The following is a 15,238-nucleotide window of genomic DNA, read 5'->3' as shown; positions in this document are numbered from 1 at the left end:
TTCCACTGACGAAGTCATGCTTCATCAAAACAATTATTAGGTTTTGAGTGTATTTCAATCATTTTAGAGATCTTAGAATTTTCATTTAGACAAGATTTAGTTATAAAATTAGTTATAGTCTAAAGTTACAACCTTACTCAATATCATTAACATTACTATATATTTTGAAAATATAACCGTTAAATTGCACTTTTTTTACGCTCTTAATACATATATAAAATTTTGTGACAATTGGATATTATTTACTATATGATTTATAAGATTATATTTTATTCATAATTTTAAACTACAAAAACTTGCAATTTAAACAATTTATTAATGGCATAGCTATTGATCTTTAATTTTTTAGAAATTTTGCAAGCAATGAGGATATAAGAAGAAAATGTAATCCAATGGTGGATTTGTCAAAATTCACCTCTAATAAAAAGATATTGAATAAGGTTGTAACCTTAGGTTACAACCAATTTTGTAACTAAAAACTTTGTTCTTTTTATTTACTTATTATTTTAGATGTTTTAATGGGATTTTGTTCATTTTTGAAGTTTTTGTGGGTATTTTGTCATTTATGAGGTTTGAGAGTATTTTGGTTATTTAAAAAAATTTTGAAATTTTTTTTACCACTTTAAAAACGTTAAAATACTTTGTCTTAAAGAGGAAGTGTTTTTCTGATCAACAGAAAATGATATCGGTTTAACCAAAATTTTCAACCACCCAAAACATCCCAATATGAGGAAAATTGATGTAGGATAGAATCTACTATTTAATTTTTTTTAATTTATTAATTTTGGTATTTTTATGTAATTTTTGTAATTTTAGGTTTAGGGTATTTATTTCCTTGTTTTTAGATGTTTTTAATGCTTTTTAGGTCAAATTTGGTTCCTATTATGGTTAGATATTAATTAGGACTTATTTTAGAATATATTTTCTTGTTTGTCAAGTTTAATTTACGTAACTCTTAAATAGGCCCCTAAGTATGTAAACGTTTTTCAGAGGTTATTATTAATAAAATTCAGAGTTTTTCTCAAACTTTTCTATAGTGGATTCCAAACCTATCACCTTGGATTTTAGGAACCTCTTGTGGATTCGAGATTTATTACCAGAAATTAGCAATTTAGTTTTTGTTCTATCAAAGAGAGCATCATGTGCGATTTTTTCAGGCTTCCAAGACATCAAAAAATGTTATTTTCAGAATATGTTTTATGCTTTCACAAGTTGGACCTAGGCCTATTGTAATGTCCTAGCAGTCAAGGTAGTAATTATCCTTGTGTAAGTTTATCGTATATATTAAGAATCCTAACCCTTCTTGTAGTTGTAAATTGTAGCTATTGTAACCTTAGACTTTTTTTTTTTTGTTTTTTTTTGTTTTTTTTTGTTTTTTTTTTTTTTTTTTTTTTTTATACAAGATAGAATTTCTATTATAACCTAATTTAAGTGTATATGTGTGTGAAGCTCCCTACTGGAGACTTGAACCCCGGCCCTTACCCCCCACACCCCACGCCCCACAAACACTTATACCTAGACTTAGCTTGGCTAGGATTAGCTCACTACACATTCTCTGTAATATATTCAGTGTAACACGTACATTAATGTAAAGATGTCACAGTGTGAGGTTTTCCCTAGGTCAACAATACATTGATTACATTCTCTCTTTCACAAGTATTCTCCTCTTTACGTTTTCTGAGTATTTTTCAAATGTGTTTGGACTTTTCCTTCAAAAACATGTAGTGTCAGCTTGCGTTTCCATTTCCTACACTGATGACTGACTTGTAGCGTATTATTATTATTATTATTATTATTATTTTTGCATTATAAAATTGCTAACCCCATTGTTTCACATTTCTGGTTTACATTCCTTCACACAATAATTACATTTTTTTCTTAAGTATTCACATTTTTTTAATATATAAACTTTGAATGTGTGAAGTAAAATTATTAGATTCAGACAAATCGAAACTGATTACAAACAAATATGCACCTAGAAATCCAAAAGAGAGCTGAAAATGTTAGCATCAATGACAAGACAGAACAGTAATAACTACATTGTAAAACCTACATATGGATTCCAAGGTGTTCTATAAGTGAACTGATTGAGAAAGCATGAAAATAAGTCGAAAGTATAGTTAAGAACCCCTCTATATTTACTGCTTCATTACAATCCAAGACAGGAAAACACAAAAGGCGAAAAAGTGTATAATTATTTAATTAATTGACTATTTGATTTATATGTACGAAATCTAAGAAGACAGTGATATATAATATACTTGAGTCACTAAAAGACCAGAAAATCACTCTTACCTTTAGGGAATGAACCTTCTTGAGTGGCTTGCTCTTGAACTAGCAAGCATTCCTGTTTTCCTCAAGCTGATACCTTTAGTTTCCATTGCATAAATATATGTAAAACCACTTATATTGAAGGCAAATGTAGCAGAGACGAGCTGAACCCAACAAAATTTATGCATTTATGGAGTGAAAAATGTATGAACAAGGAGGACAATGAGCATAAGGGCATGTTGTTATATCTTTAGGTAAGCATATAATATGATCAATGCCGAGGATTAATTGTGATCAATGCCTGTTAGCTGGCGGTCTGAAAACGTTGGTGAATCCACGTGACTACCATTCGGTGTTTTCCTAATTTTTTTTCCCCTTAAGAACTTAAGTCTACGTTATCTTCTTTCTCAAAAAAAAAAAAAAAAATCTACGTTATCTAGCTATATATATTATTTATTTTTACCTTGCTTTAGGAAAAATTATAAATTATTAGACATGGTTGTGAAGTGGGATTCTTTTTTTCTTTTTGGTAAACGACTTTCGGGGATTCATTCCTCGGTAGAACGTTATTGGACTCCTAATTTATCAATCTTTTACACACATTAATGGACAGAAACTACGCTGGGGATTACATTAAAGATGCAGTGTAAAAGGCATTATTTACACTCTCCAATTAAGCATTGATACATCAGATTTTTCACATTAAAATATAGTGCCCGATGCTCACAATAACAACCCATTAAAAACCAATATAATCCAATATTTACTAAAAAGAGAAAATAGATAAAGAAGAAAAAGCTATTGCCCTACTAAGAGTCTGAGATTGAAATGGTTTATTTTTGTAATTATTATTTATTTTATAAGAAAGCCCAAACGAGGAGTTGGTGGAAAAAAAGAAGAAAAAGACCATCTGTTCATGAACCATCTTTGGAAGTACAACATTACTAATGAAAATCGGATTAGATAAATTGGACAATCTTGTTCAAACAAATTAACAACCAGAAACACAAAAAACAAAATCATCCATTTACGGTTTTTGGGCAGTGTAGTCTGGTAGCAGCAAAAGAATTGTTGACCCTATTGATTGATCCTCATCCTTCTCTTTATAGCTTCAGCAGCCTTTGCATTGGTCAACACTCAAAAGCTTCTTAGCCACATCAAGATCAAACACTTGGGCAGGCTCCACAATTACACAATCGTCATCATCAAGAGGAGTGTCATTGAGATCAAACGCTGGGGCAGACTTTACAATTACACAATCCTCATCAAGAGTACTGTCATTGAGATCAAAGTACGCCTGGGAAGATTTCACAATACAATCCTCATGATCAAGAGGGACATTGAGATCAGGGATACCAAGTGGAGCCATGCAAGAACTCATCAATTCTTCTGCTTGTTTTCTTTCTTTCAACTTCTCATTATTATGACTTCCCATTGGCTATCTCCTTCTTAAACGACTCTATACGTTTGGTGAACTGGTTGATAATGTCAAACAACAACTCATCTCTTTTCCTTTTCAAATTCTTTGGCTTCTTGTGGGCTTCAATGGGCAAGCAAGAAACTGGGGTTTCACTTTCACTTTCAGTTCTTGTAGTCTTGTCAATGCCTGCGGGCACTGAAGGTAATGTCGACCTTGGTTTGGTGCAACCCCAAGTGACTCTGAATGTGTAGCGGCTAAACTTAGATTGCAAGATTACCGAAGGAAGTTGAAGCAAGATTTCACAGACCTCAAGCTCTTTGTTGGTAAACAAAGGGGAAGTAGGGTTGCCATTGTTGCTGCCTTTGTGTTCCATTGTTTTCTCTGCTCTCTATAATAATGTTATTTGGAAACCAAAGACAATGACCAAGTTTTTTTGTGGATTTGATTCAGATAGATATTATATATAGACCCAATTCATTGATATTATCCTTCGACCCCAAAAACGTGGCCTAAATAGCGCAGCACAAAGCCTATAGCCGCGTTTTTGAAACCGTGGCTAAAACTCTGACCTATAGCCGCATTTTCTAACCGTGGCTATAGGATTCAGCCCTATAGCTGCGTTTTTAGAAACGCAGCAATAGACCCCAACCTATAGCCGCGTTTCTCCAGGACAGCTTTGGGCTGCGGTTATCAACACGGCTAAGGCTTCGAACCTATAGCCGCGTTTTTAAAATGCGGCTATAGGTTGTTCCAAGGTAGCTGAATAAGAGTATTTAGGTTTTATTAAACATCTCTTTTACAATTAATAAAAGATAATCCAGTCAATGGGCTTTAACTTTTTTTATTGAACAATTTAAGATTTCAATTGGGTTGAAATCCAATATTTTGGGGATTCGGATCCTCTCCATTTCCCTTTGAAATGGAGAGGCTCCAGTTCACGGACAAGATTTTTTTTTAAATCATCAACAGCCAAATACTTGCCACATCATTTAAAATGTGAACACTACACTTAATTGGGGTTAAACTCTTAAACTAGAGGATTTGTTTAACTCAACCAGACAAAAAGAACCTTTTTGGAGCGTTCAAACTCTCTCTCTCAAATTTCAAAGTTCAAACTCTCTTTCTCACACCAGCCTATCTGAAATTTCAAAGTTTTAACTCTCATCTCCAAGGATTTTCTCTCTCCCCACTAAAAGAAGCTCAACGAAGCCAAGCCAACAATGGCGTACTCAAATGTAGTCTCGAGGTTATCGTCGCGATTACAACCTTTCACTCTCAAACTCGGCAAAAGATCGCTCTCTCCACTCAAATCGTGTTCTCAATCACAAGCCTCTTCCTCTGCCTCCGCCTCCGCCTTCGGGGGACGCTTTTCCCGCATTTCTCGGTGAGATCTTTGAGCTCTCATTTTCTGAAATTTCAAAGTTCAAACTCTCATCTCCAAGGATTTTCTCTCTCCATCCCACGGTCCTCACAGTCGCCAGTGCCACCAACCATCATGCTATTCTTTTCTCTCACCAGCCCATCTGAAAAATTGGGTTTCCTGCCTAATCACCTTCATGCACTCCAACTGTTTGAAAAATTGCCTCTGAAAAATTTGGTACTTGATTGGCTTATAGGAAAGGGTTTTGTTTTAGAAAATATTATTATGAGTTTGATGTGAGTGAGGGAATTTATGGTTTATTCGTTGTGCAGGAGTTGGGAAGTCATGTCTTCTTCTTCAGTTCACTGACAAGCGGTTCCAGCCGGTCCATGACCTCAACATCGGTGTTGAGTTTGGGGCTTGGATGATCACCATCGACAACAAACCCATTAAGCTCCAAATCTGGGATACTGTAATTTTCTCTTTCTTTCCTTTCTGTATTGCAATTTACACCAAATTCTATTATGAACACAAGCACAATATAAACTATAATTAGTTCGTCATCAGAATATGGCTTGATGATTATTATGAAATGGGTTGCTTATTTATCAAGTGCATTTCCTTAAATTTCTGTGAGCTTGTGAAGGAATTCTAATTTGTACCTTTAGTGACTAAAGTTGTAGATGCTAAAGTTTCCTTGGAAATATTCCAGGCGGGTCAAGAATCCTTCAGATCTATTACGAGGTCCTATTACAAAGGGGTTGCTGGTGCATTGCTTGTCTATCAAAAGAAGACACAAAAATGATACCAAAGCCAATTCCCCCGTTGGCCACCGTAGCCACTGTCATCACCGGTGGACTAATAACTCTCAATCTCGCTTCCACCGCCACTATCAAAGCTATTCGTTTTGCCAGCGAAGTGAAACGGGTAAAACTCAAAAGCCAAACCATCTCTGGCTCCCAAAATTTTTTTTTCTCTCTCTTTTTCTCTTTTGCTAGTCTTTTTGCTTATGAGTTTGATTTTCTTGGTGGGTTTTTTGTGCAGAGAAAGGTGGCGTTGCCTTGTGGGGTTTGCAGAGGAAAAGGGTTTTATAAATGCAAACTGTACAATGGAAATGCCACCATAGAGTGGTCGCCTATGTATGACCCTGTAGCTATCAATCCTTGCCTTTGCCCCACTTGCGAAGGAAACAGGTTGCTCTCTGATTATTTATTATTATTTATTTATTTGTTGGAGCTCTATTTCAAGTGCTTGGTCTACAAATTTTCTTTTGTGCTTTGTTTTGGTTGCTGAGAAAAAAATTTCCTTTCTGCTATTTTATAAGTTGAACTGTAGGAAAAATGCATTGAACAGATTTGGGTAGTTTTTTTGACTGGTTTTTAGTTGCATTTTTAACAATTTCTGAAGTATCCTAACAAAGGGTTATGGAAAGAAGTACATTATGCATGAGTTGAATTTACTGAATTTTTGTGTTTGTTTTTTGGAATGCTAATTTGAAGCAATTAGAAGTTCTAATCTGCCTTTTGAAACTCTTCATGATATTTGAGCATGAAAGCTCAATTTATTTGATAAATCGTGTTTTGAGGAAGAGTTTACTTTTTGAGTTTCCCTATTATGCAATGATTGTAGATAAATATGATGGCTTCTGCAATTTGGAATTTATAGAAAGCCATGTAGTGGCTAATCTTAAATACAGCTATACTCTTCACATTGAAATATTTAATGCACTATGCATATGATTCTTGCACTTTAAAAAATAAGTTTTAGCTTTTAGAGGTTTCAACCAGCAGTAAGTTTTAGGCGACTAACAGAATTTCAAAATGGCAGTAAGTTTTAGTCCTTTGCCTAATCCCCTGTAATTGAAACCTATCCAGACTACTATTCTCAAGACCCTTCTTTTAAGGTACTAGCACTAGATTTGGATGAATTTGCATAAGTCAACTTCTCTGTGTTTATCAACTCAACCAAATCCCATGGACACTGTAAATTGGGAGATATATTAATGCTGATACTTGACAGCCAAATAGATATATAAAAAAAAAATAAAGTATGTAAAGTTGTGATTTACAACTATGTTTTATGTTAGTTTTATTCCATGACAAAAAGTGTTGTAATTGCTCTAATTTTGTTCCTTGTATTTTGTGAGATTTTATTGTATTGAGTTTAGTATTAAGTTGGTGAAGACTCAAGCTTAAATGAAGAATCGGTGGATTTCGCGAGAAACTCGCGAAAAGCTAAGCCGCGAAAGAGCATGTGAGGAGCACATGACTGGAAGTTGAAGAGTCATGCCAGGCTGTCGTTTTCGCGAGTCTCTCGCGGGTGAGGCCTTCCCTCGAAACAGTCGCGAAACATTCTACCTAGAGGATTTTTATGTGTGAATTCCTTACCCTTCACCCATACTATATATACCCTCATTACCCACAAATGTAAGAGAGGCCATTCAGAGAGAAAAACCCTAGATAGGTTTTCTACAATACACACACCCATCTTTTTGAGAGAGAGCTACTCATCCTTAGTGAGAATTAATTGTAGCCTCTTCTCCTTCCCTCTCCCATTATCATACCTTGAGAGGAGATTTGTACCCAAACACAATCCACACATTTTCAGAGTGTAGTGAGTGTTTTTGGTGTTGCTGGGAAGCATTGGAAGATGCCAAGGTTGGCGGATGCAACATGGAGCTTGTTGCGGGATCCGAAGAACTAGACAAGACACGGTTCCGAGAAGCCTTGTTGAAGTAGGAGCTTGGAGGGCTTAGGTACAGAGGGTAGATTAGGCTTGGAGGATCTCTTGCTTACCCATGTATCCTAACTGATTGTCTAGTGGATCGATTTCTGCTTAGAGGACGGCGGAGAGGTTTTTCGTCGAGTTCTTCGGTTCCTCTTTGATAACACGTCTCGGTGTTATCTGTATTTGCATCTCTCTTCCCTACTCTTGTTCATTTCATTTTACTGCTGTGTTGCTTTAAATATGGATTAGAGTAGCTCTCGTGTTTGTATGCTTGTGTTTACACTATTCCGCACTTAGTATTAAGTTAGTGTAAAATCAACCAAGCCGTAATTTGAATTAGGGGTCTAAACAAGCTCTTGTGTTTTCACACATTTCGAGCTTTCAAAGTAAAAATCAAATTAAGATCCGCACAAAGTTGAGACCCTTTTTGCAAGTGCCTTTGGCAATAAAGATCTACCCTCCAAGAAATGCAGTACACTATTAGAAGAAACAATGAAGTATATCAAGCATCTTATCAGGCCTATAAAATAAAACGGCAACGATGAACAAAAATTGAACACATCATAGCATAATAACAAAGACAAAAGATTGTCAAGGATAGAATTATTAAGTTTGTTTAGTCATTCCATTTTTCTTTGTCTCATCTATTTCTTTCTCTCTCTTTCTTTTATTTCTTTTTATTTAAAGGCACTAGGCAACCAAAAATTGTACTGCCTTTCTATTTCCTGTGGTTGATGCATTGTTCATGGTTGATGCATTGTTTCTTTTTTATTCTACTTGTGATGGGTGCATTGTTCTTTTAAATGTCAATGTCAAGTTTGCCTTGTAAAAGTGCAATGTTGGCATGCTTTGACTTGAAATGCTACTATTTGCTAATCTTGGTCCCATATTCTGTTTAGGGTAAAAATTATGGACAATATGGACAAAGTGATGGGTGCATTGTTCTTTTTTCTTGCATATGATTAATGATGCCATATACAAACAATATTGAAAAACAAGTAACAATAATTTTGTGTATCATGGTGCAGGGCTTCGAGTAACAATTGATTGCAAGCCAGAAAATGGACACTTCAAGACAAGAGGGGTAGGGAAACTCAATGAAGAAGGAAAGTTCAAAGTTTCTATTCATCGTAAGATTGTAAAAGATGGAAAACTGAATGAAGAGTGCTATGCATAGCTTCATAGTGCATCAGCTACACCATGCCCTGCACATAATGGCCTAGAGTCTTCAAAAGTAGTATTCAAGTCCAAAGCCAAAGGAAAATACACGTTTGGGTTGGCTGGTAAACTCAAGTTCTCCCCTGTGACATGCACTTCAGCTTTCCTGTGGCCTCACTATAAGTACCCACCACTAATCAAGAAGCAAGAGGTGGAATGTATAGTCAAGCAATAAGCACACCAATTGTAGAAGTTTCATGTTATTATAATCAAAGTGTTTATTTCAATGAAATTCTTGTTATATGATCAAAGTGTACATTTTAATAAAATTTGTTCATTTTTTTTATTAAATTCTCTTATTGTCTACTCTATTGGATTGAATTTTAATTGTAATGCCAAGTAATTCATAGGGATGCAACCCAAGTACACAGATTAGGTGAGCAATGTAAAAGAAAGTGATTAACTGCTTTGCACATGTGTACTTGCATTTTGGCCTTAAACCAAGTGAGTTGCATTTTGGCCTTAAACTGCAAAAAATGCAGAAAACAAAAACAGTTATGCAGAAACAGTGCAGAAAAAAACAATTATGTAAAAAACACAAACACAAACAGTGCATAAACAGTTATGCAGAAAACACAAACAGTTATGCAGAAATAGTGCAGAAAAAAACAGTTATGCAAAAAACACAAACACAAACAGTGCAGAAACAGTTATGCAGAAAACACAAACAGTTATGTAGAAATAGTGCAGAAAAAAACAGTTATGCAGAAAACACAAACACAAACAGTGCAGAAACAGTTATGCAGAAAACACAAACAGTTATGCAGAAACAGTGCAGAAAAAAAAGTTATGCATAAAACACAAACAGTGCAGAAACAGTTATGCAGAAAACACAAATAGTTATGTAGAAACAGTGCAGAAAAAAACAATTATGCAGAAAACACAAACACAAACAGTGCAGAAACAGTTATACAGAAAACACAAACGGTGCAGAAAACACAAACAATGCAGAAAACACAATTATGCAGAAAACACAAACGGTGCAGAAAACACAAATAGTGCAGAAAACAACAACTAGGCAGAAAACACAAACGATGCAAAAAACACAAACAGTGCAGAAAACACAAACAGTAATTATGCAGAAACACAAATAGTAATTATGCAGAAACAGTAATTATGTAGAAACCACAAACAGTAATTATGCAGAAATACAAAGAGTAATTATGCAGAAACAGTAATTATGCAGAAATTACAATCTGCAGAAACAGTAATTATGCAGAAAAACATAAAAATTTTTGCAGCAACAAATAATTATGCAGAAATTAACACCATGTAGAGATATATCAGACATGCAAATCACTGTTAGTTGGTAACAAAAGGAAATTTATGGATCATCATAACTTCAATCTTAAAGTAAGAAAATTACAAAACTAGAATACTTGGTCACAAATGTGACTAAGTTTGAACATTTGAATGTGACCAAATGTGACGACTAAGTTTTGGACCATCAAAACTCCAGTCCTAAACTAGGAAAATTACAAAACATTTCCTTGAGTTAAGGGACCTCCACTTGCAATACTTCTTTGAGTCAAGAGACCTCCTGCACCATTAATTTTGTCGTTGGAGCCTACAACACTTGATATACTCTCTAAATGTGATGCTAATGCAACCCTTGCTGATGAGCCTCCCTGATGTGATGGAGAACTTGTAGAGGCCGACTACAAAAAAACCAATTACACATTACACATATCACAAGCTTAGCATTAAAATTATCAAATCATGCATCTAAACTATTATTAATATCAAAGTAAAATATATAATTGTAAATATCTTTACCATTAAAAGTTGTGTAAAACTAGTAATATTTCCAGAAGAGATATCCTTAGTTTTCTTTTGTGCCATGACGTCATGTGCATATATTTCCTGTAAAAATTGTACTAGTTTAGCAACAATAATAATATACTATATTGATGTGTAAAAATAAAATAGAATGGTGAAAATAAGGATAATTTAGAAGATTACCTCCTGCATTTTTCTTTTCTTTGTTTGCTTCTTTGATGTGCCTTCCTTTGGCTTCAGCATCTTTTCTATCCATGATTTCGTCCTACGCTTTTTATTACGATAAATCTCCCTTTTCTTTATCCCTTTTGGTACAATCATAATCGAAGCACATAATTGATCTTCTTTGTCTGGAAAATCAGTGGAAGGCCTAATGATGTCTTCTTCTACATTAGCTTTGCAATTCCTAAGGTCACAAAGTTTTTTTTTTTCAAATTTGCAATTACTAAGCTTAGAATATTATGGCCTTCTTTAGTTTCACATGCCTCATTCACCAATTGAATATATTTTGGACATAAATCTCGATACCAATCTACATATTCCAATCGAGTATCCGGCTTAATGTTATGTGTTGTGCAATTTTTTCCGCTTCCATCTTTTACATCTCTTCTCCACATCTTCATGATATATCTATTAGGAATCAACTTGATATCCAATACATCAAAAACTCTCAAACCATGCCTACATAAAATACCAAATGACTCAAACTTTCTGCAACTACAAGATAGAGTCTCATCTAATGGATTCCACATGACCTCATATTTTCCATTTTGATTGAAAACTCCAATCACATAACTATGTGTTTGACTCACATTGCGTTCTAGGATGGAAAGTGCCATTATCTCTTCAACTTCTGTCTGAAATAAATCAAATTTAGGCGTGTACACTGTTGCTACTTGGTTAAGCATAGGAGAGCTTTTGAGCTTCAATCTTGGAAATTTCTGTCTAGAGTTGTATTTTGCTTCTAACTCCTTATCCCGCTTTTGATTGACAACTGTTTCAAAATGAGTGAAAAACTCTACTATATTGAGATCAGTACACAAGAAATCCTTCAAGTTAACATTGAAACTCTCACTAAGCTGGGTTGTCTTCATTCCTACAGTGAAAGTTCTCTTAACATATGCTTGGGCCCATTTTTCCTTCAATTTAAATAGATCAACTAGCCATTTATTTTCACAAACATTGTACTTATCTAGCATTTCATTCCAAGCTGTAAGAAACTCATCTTCACCGTCATACTCATAGATACATGCTAAGAAATCGACATTAAATTGAGACTCATTTTTGAGTAAATGACCCAAGTGTTTCTCAGCATTCTGCCACATATACCAACTATACAATGCATGATATGTCTTAGGCATGACTATTTTTATTGCAGTTGACATTGCTGTATCTTGATCTGTGAAAATAGTGATTGGCTTCTTTTCAAACATTGCTTCTAACCATACAAAAGATTCAATTGTTTCATCATATAAAAGTGTACCTCCAAATACAACAGTTTCTCTATGGTGATTGAGACCCAAAAATACTCCAAGTGGCCTTGCATCTCTATTTGTACTATACGTTGTATCAAACGTTATTACATCACCGAAGTGGCTATAGTCAATGATCATTCTTGCATCGGCCCAAAAGATATTAGTAATCAACTCTTCACAGTCCAATTGAGTAGCGAAATAATATGAAGGATTTTCCTTAAGTTGACGACTGAAATATCTTCCCAAGCTAGCAACTACCCCATGCTCCATGTCTCTCTGTCGCTTAGTGCGTTAGTAGTTTTCTTGCTTGGTAAAATCAAGATTATCATATCCACCAACTTGCTTACTAAGAAGCTCATAAGATTGCTTTAACCTTAATCCCGATTCATGTGCCAAATCAATTTCAATAGCATGAGTTGCAGCCACTTTCCGTTGTGATGGCATCATGTGCATAGTTGATGGAAGGTAGAGATAGTGGTTATGCTCAGCAATAAATTCACTCACCACATATTTTTTACCATCTCAATTAAGTACAATAACCAAACGTGCTTCACAACCACATCTTGTTTCTGCTCGTGGATTCTTTACATTCTAATCTCTCTTGTCTTTGCCTCGAACTCCCTCTTTCGCGCACACAAATCTCCTTGAAGTAACCACTCCAGTCTTTTTACATTTATTTACATACTCTTTTCTAATACTAAAACCAGCCTTTCTACCATATTCATTATAAAAATCATATGCAATCTCATCCGCTTCAAACTCCATCCCTTTAAATGGGGTAGATTCCATGGGCACATTAGAAGGAACATGTATTCCCATCATTATCCCTAGAAAAAATTGAACATAAATTTATTATAACTTTCACCTATCATTTGTTTTCAAAACAGAGATGATGTAAAAAAAAAAATGAGGATGTAATGAATGATCAACATAGTAATGAGGATGTACCTCATATGAGAGAGATGTTATATATCTTTGTTACTAAACATAAAAATTCTTATGTCATCTACTCGGTTTGCATACATTATATTAGAATCAACCTAATTTGAATTGGGTCAAGATGACAAAGCATGATTTCAACTCGGCTCACTCAAAGGCCAGTCAATTTAAACATGACAGTAATAAACATGTTCTTTAAAATCTTGCATCCATAATATGCCATCAAGAATCATTATAAAGGAATCTTCTTATTATGATTAAAGAACTTATTTATTATGAGAATTTTTTTTTTTCAAAAGAGAGAAATTCATTAATTTAAATATCTAAACCTTGTGATCAACACCACAACAGTATCCTTTTGATCACCTCTCTACATATGTCCATAATCCACATTAAGCGTACAAGTAATCATTTTTTAATTTCACATAAACTCATCATTGATACTATTTTCTTATGAACCGATTATAATAGACTATATTAACAGCTGTGGAAATATATATATATATATATATATATTTTAAATTGTGCCACTAAACTTATTGATTACACTATGAATTAGGATCATGTGTGTAAGGATTTTAGTGTTGATCCATTCCATAACATTTTATGGTAATAAATTCAAATTTATTGATGTAATTTTATCTGTTTGAAAATCTAGTTAGTTTTTTAGTTTATACTTTCCTAATCTACTTTCCGAAGTGGTTTCTCCATTAAAGATATTCTTCTTTGATTTTCCACTTCGTCACCAAATGTTATGTCATGCTTAATTGTGCTTTTTATATTACTTATTGATTTGTTAATTGCTCAACTATAGTGAAAAATTAATTTTCTAAGTGGATCACTTCACCAATATAATTTGATAATTTTGCTCATTAATTCACATTGGGGTCTAAACAGAAATTTCAATGTTCAATCTTATTTAATTATATGAAATTTTTAAGGAAGACTCTAACTTGCGTCTAGCCATCAAAACGACAATATAAACTCACCAAGACAACAATATACTGACCTCATGCAGTGAGTATGATATGTATCTCATTTGCTAAAATATTTTAGTGACCTCATTCAGTGAGTAATGTCATCGTTACCTATTCTTATTTAATGGTGGTGACACCCATTCTTATTAACGACATTTCCTAAAACCCGAACCCATATTTGAACCCCACTTTCTCCTTTCCTAACAATAATCATCAGCAAAAACAATCATGGGCAAGCCCCCCTTGGGAGGCAAAAAATAAAAATAAAAAACCACAAAGAATCTTTTTTTTTTTTTGGGCTAAACAAAGGATTTATCTATTAACTAAATAAATCATTTTGAGTTGTAGATAGATTGTGTAAGATCATTTTCTTATGTTAGGCCCACGTAAGCTTGTTTCTCTGTGTGTAGCTTTTATTGGTGGCCTAATTAATTTGTCATTAGCTTGCGAAGATGAGAGAATTTTAACCAGGATAATTTGTGCATTTTTGTGGGCAATATAAAGAGTTGAATCACCAGTGCTGGCCATGTGATTTTTGTTGGTCAGTAAGACCACAAGCATAAATTGATACTCCAAGACCACTAATCCAACTAAAATTGCAAGAAACAAAAGATATAACCAAGTCTTGAATGTTAGCAATCAAATGGGAAATAGACCAGGTAGAACAGGGACCATTGGTGTGGATAGACCAGGCAATCATATATGCCGTATACTAATAAAGATTCAATCTTTATCTCAAAAAAAAAAAAAAAAAAAGATTCAATCTTTATCTCAAAAAATTAAAAATACTCAAAGAATCATCCAGCCATTATAAAGGTTCAATCATTATCTCAAAAAATTAGAAATAAAAATTCAGATAGACTCTAACTTGCATCCAGCCATCAAAACAACCATATAAACTCACCAAGACAACAATATAAATGCAGAAAAATTATCAAACATCAAATAAGATAAGCATAAACAAGTTTTATGGATATACCTCTATTTGGCAAGATAGAAACAGAGATGTCTTCTCTGAACCTTCTGTGAAGCTTTTTTTTTTGGTTAAAATCTGTGAAGCTTTGAACGTGGG

General features: G+C 34.1%; 1 protein-coding gene across 1 annotated transcript; it reads right to left on the bottom strand.

Moving 5' to 3' along the window:
* Positions 1–9,458: 9,458 nt before the first annotated feature.
* On the bottom strand, positions 9,459–12,520 carry LOC115973113 (protein FAR-RED IMPAIRED RESPONSE 1-like). The gene is made up of 5 exons (XM_031093349.1): positions 11,304–12,520; positions 10,959–11,181; positions 10,773–10,859; positions 10,534–10,654; positions 9,459–9,463 (listed from the first exon to the last, which is right to left on the bottom strand). The coding sequence occupies exons 1-5, from the start codon at positions 12,518–12,520 to the stop codon at positions 9,459–9,461; spliced, it is 1,653 nt and encodes a 550-aa protein (XP_030949209.1).
* Between the last annotated feature and the right edge of the window lie 2,718 nt (positions 12,521–15,238).

The sequence above is a fragment of the Quercus lobata genome, unplaced genomic scaffold, assembly GCF_001633185.2.
Source record: "Quercus lobata isolate SW786 unplaced genomic scaffold, ValleyOak3.0 Primary Assembly Scq3eQI_2004, whole genome shotgun sequence".
NCBI classification, from domain to species: Eukaryota; Viridiplantae; Streptophyta; class Magnoliopsida; order Fagales; family Fagaceae; genus Quercus; species Quercus lobata.
Note: the sequence above shows the minus strand (reverse complement) of the source record. Positions and strands in the feature narration are given on the sequence as shown.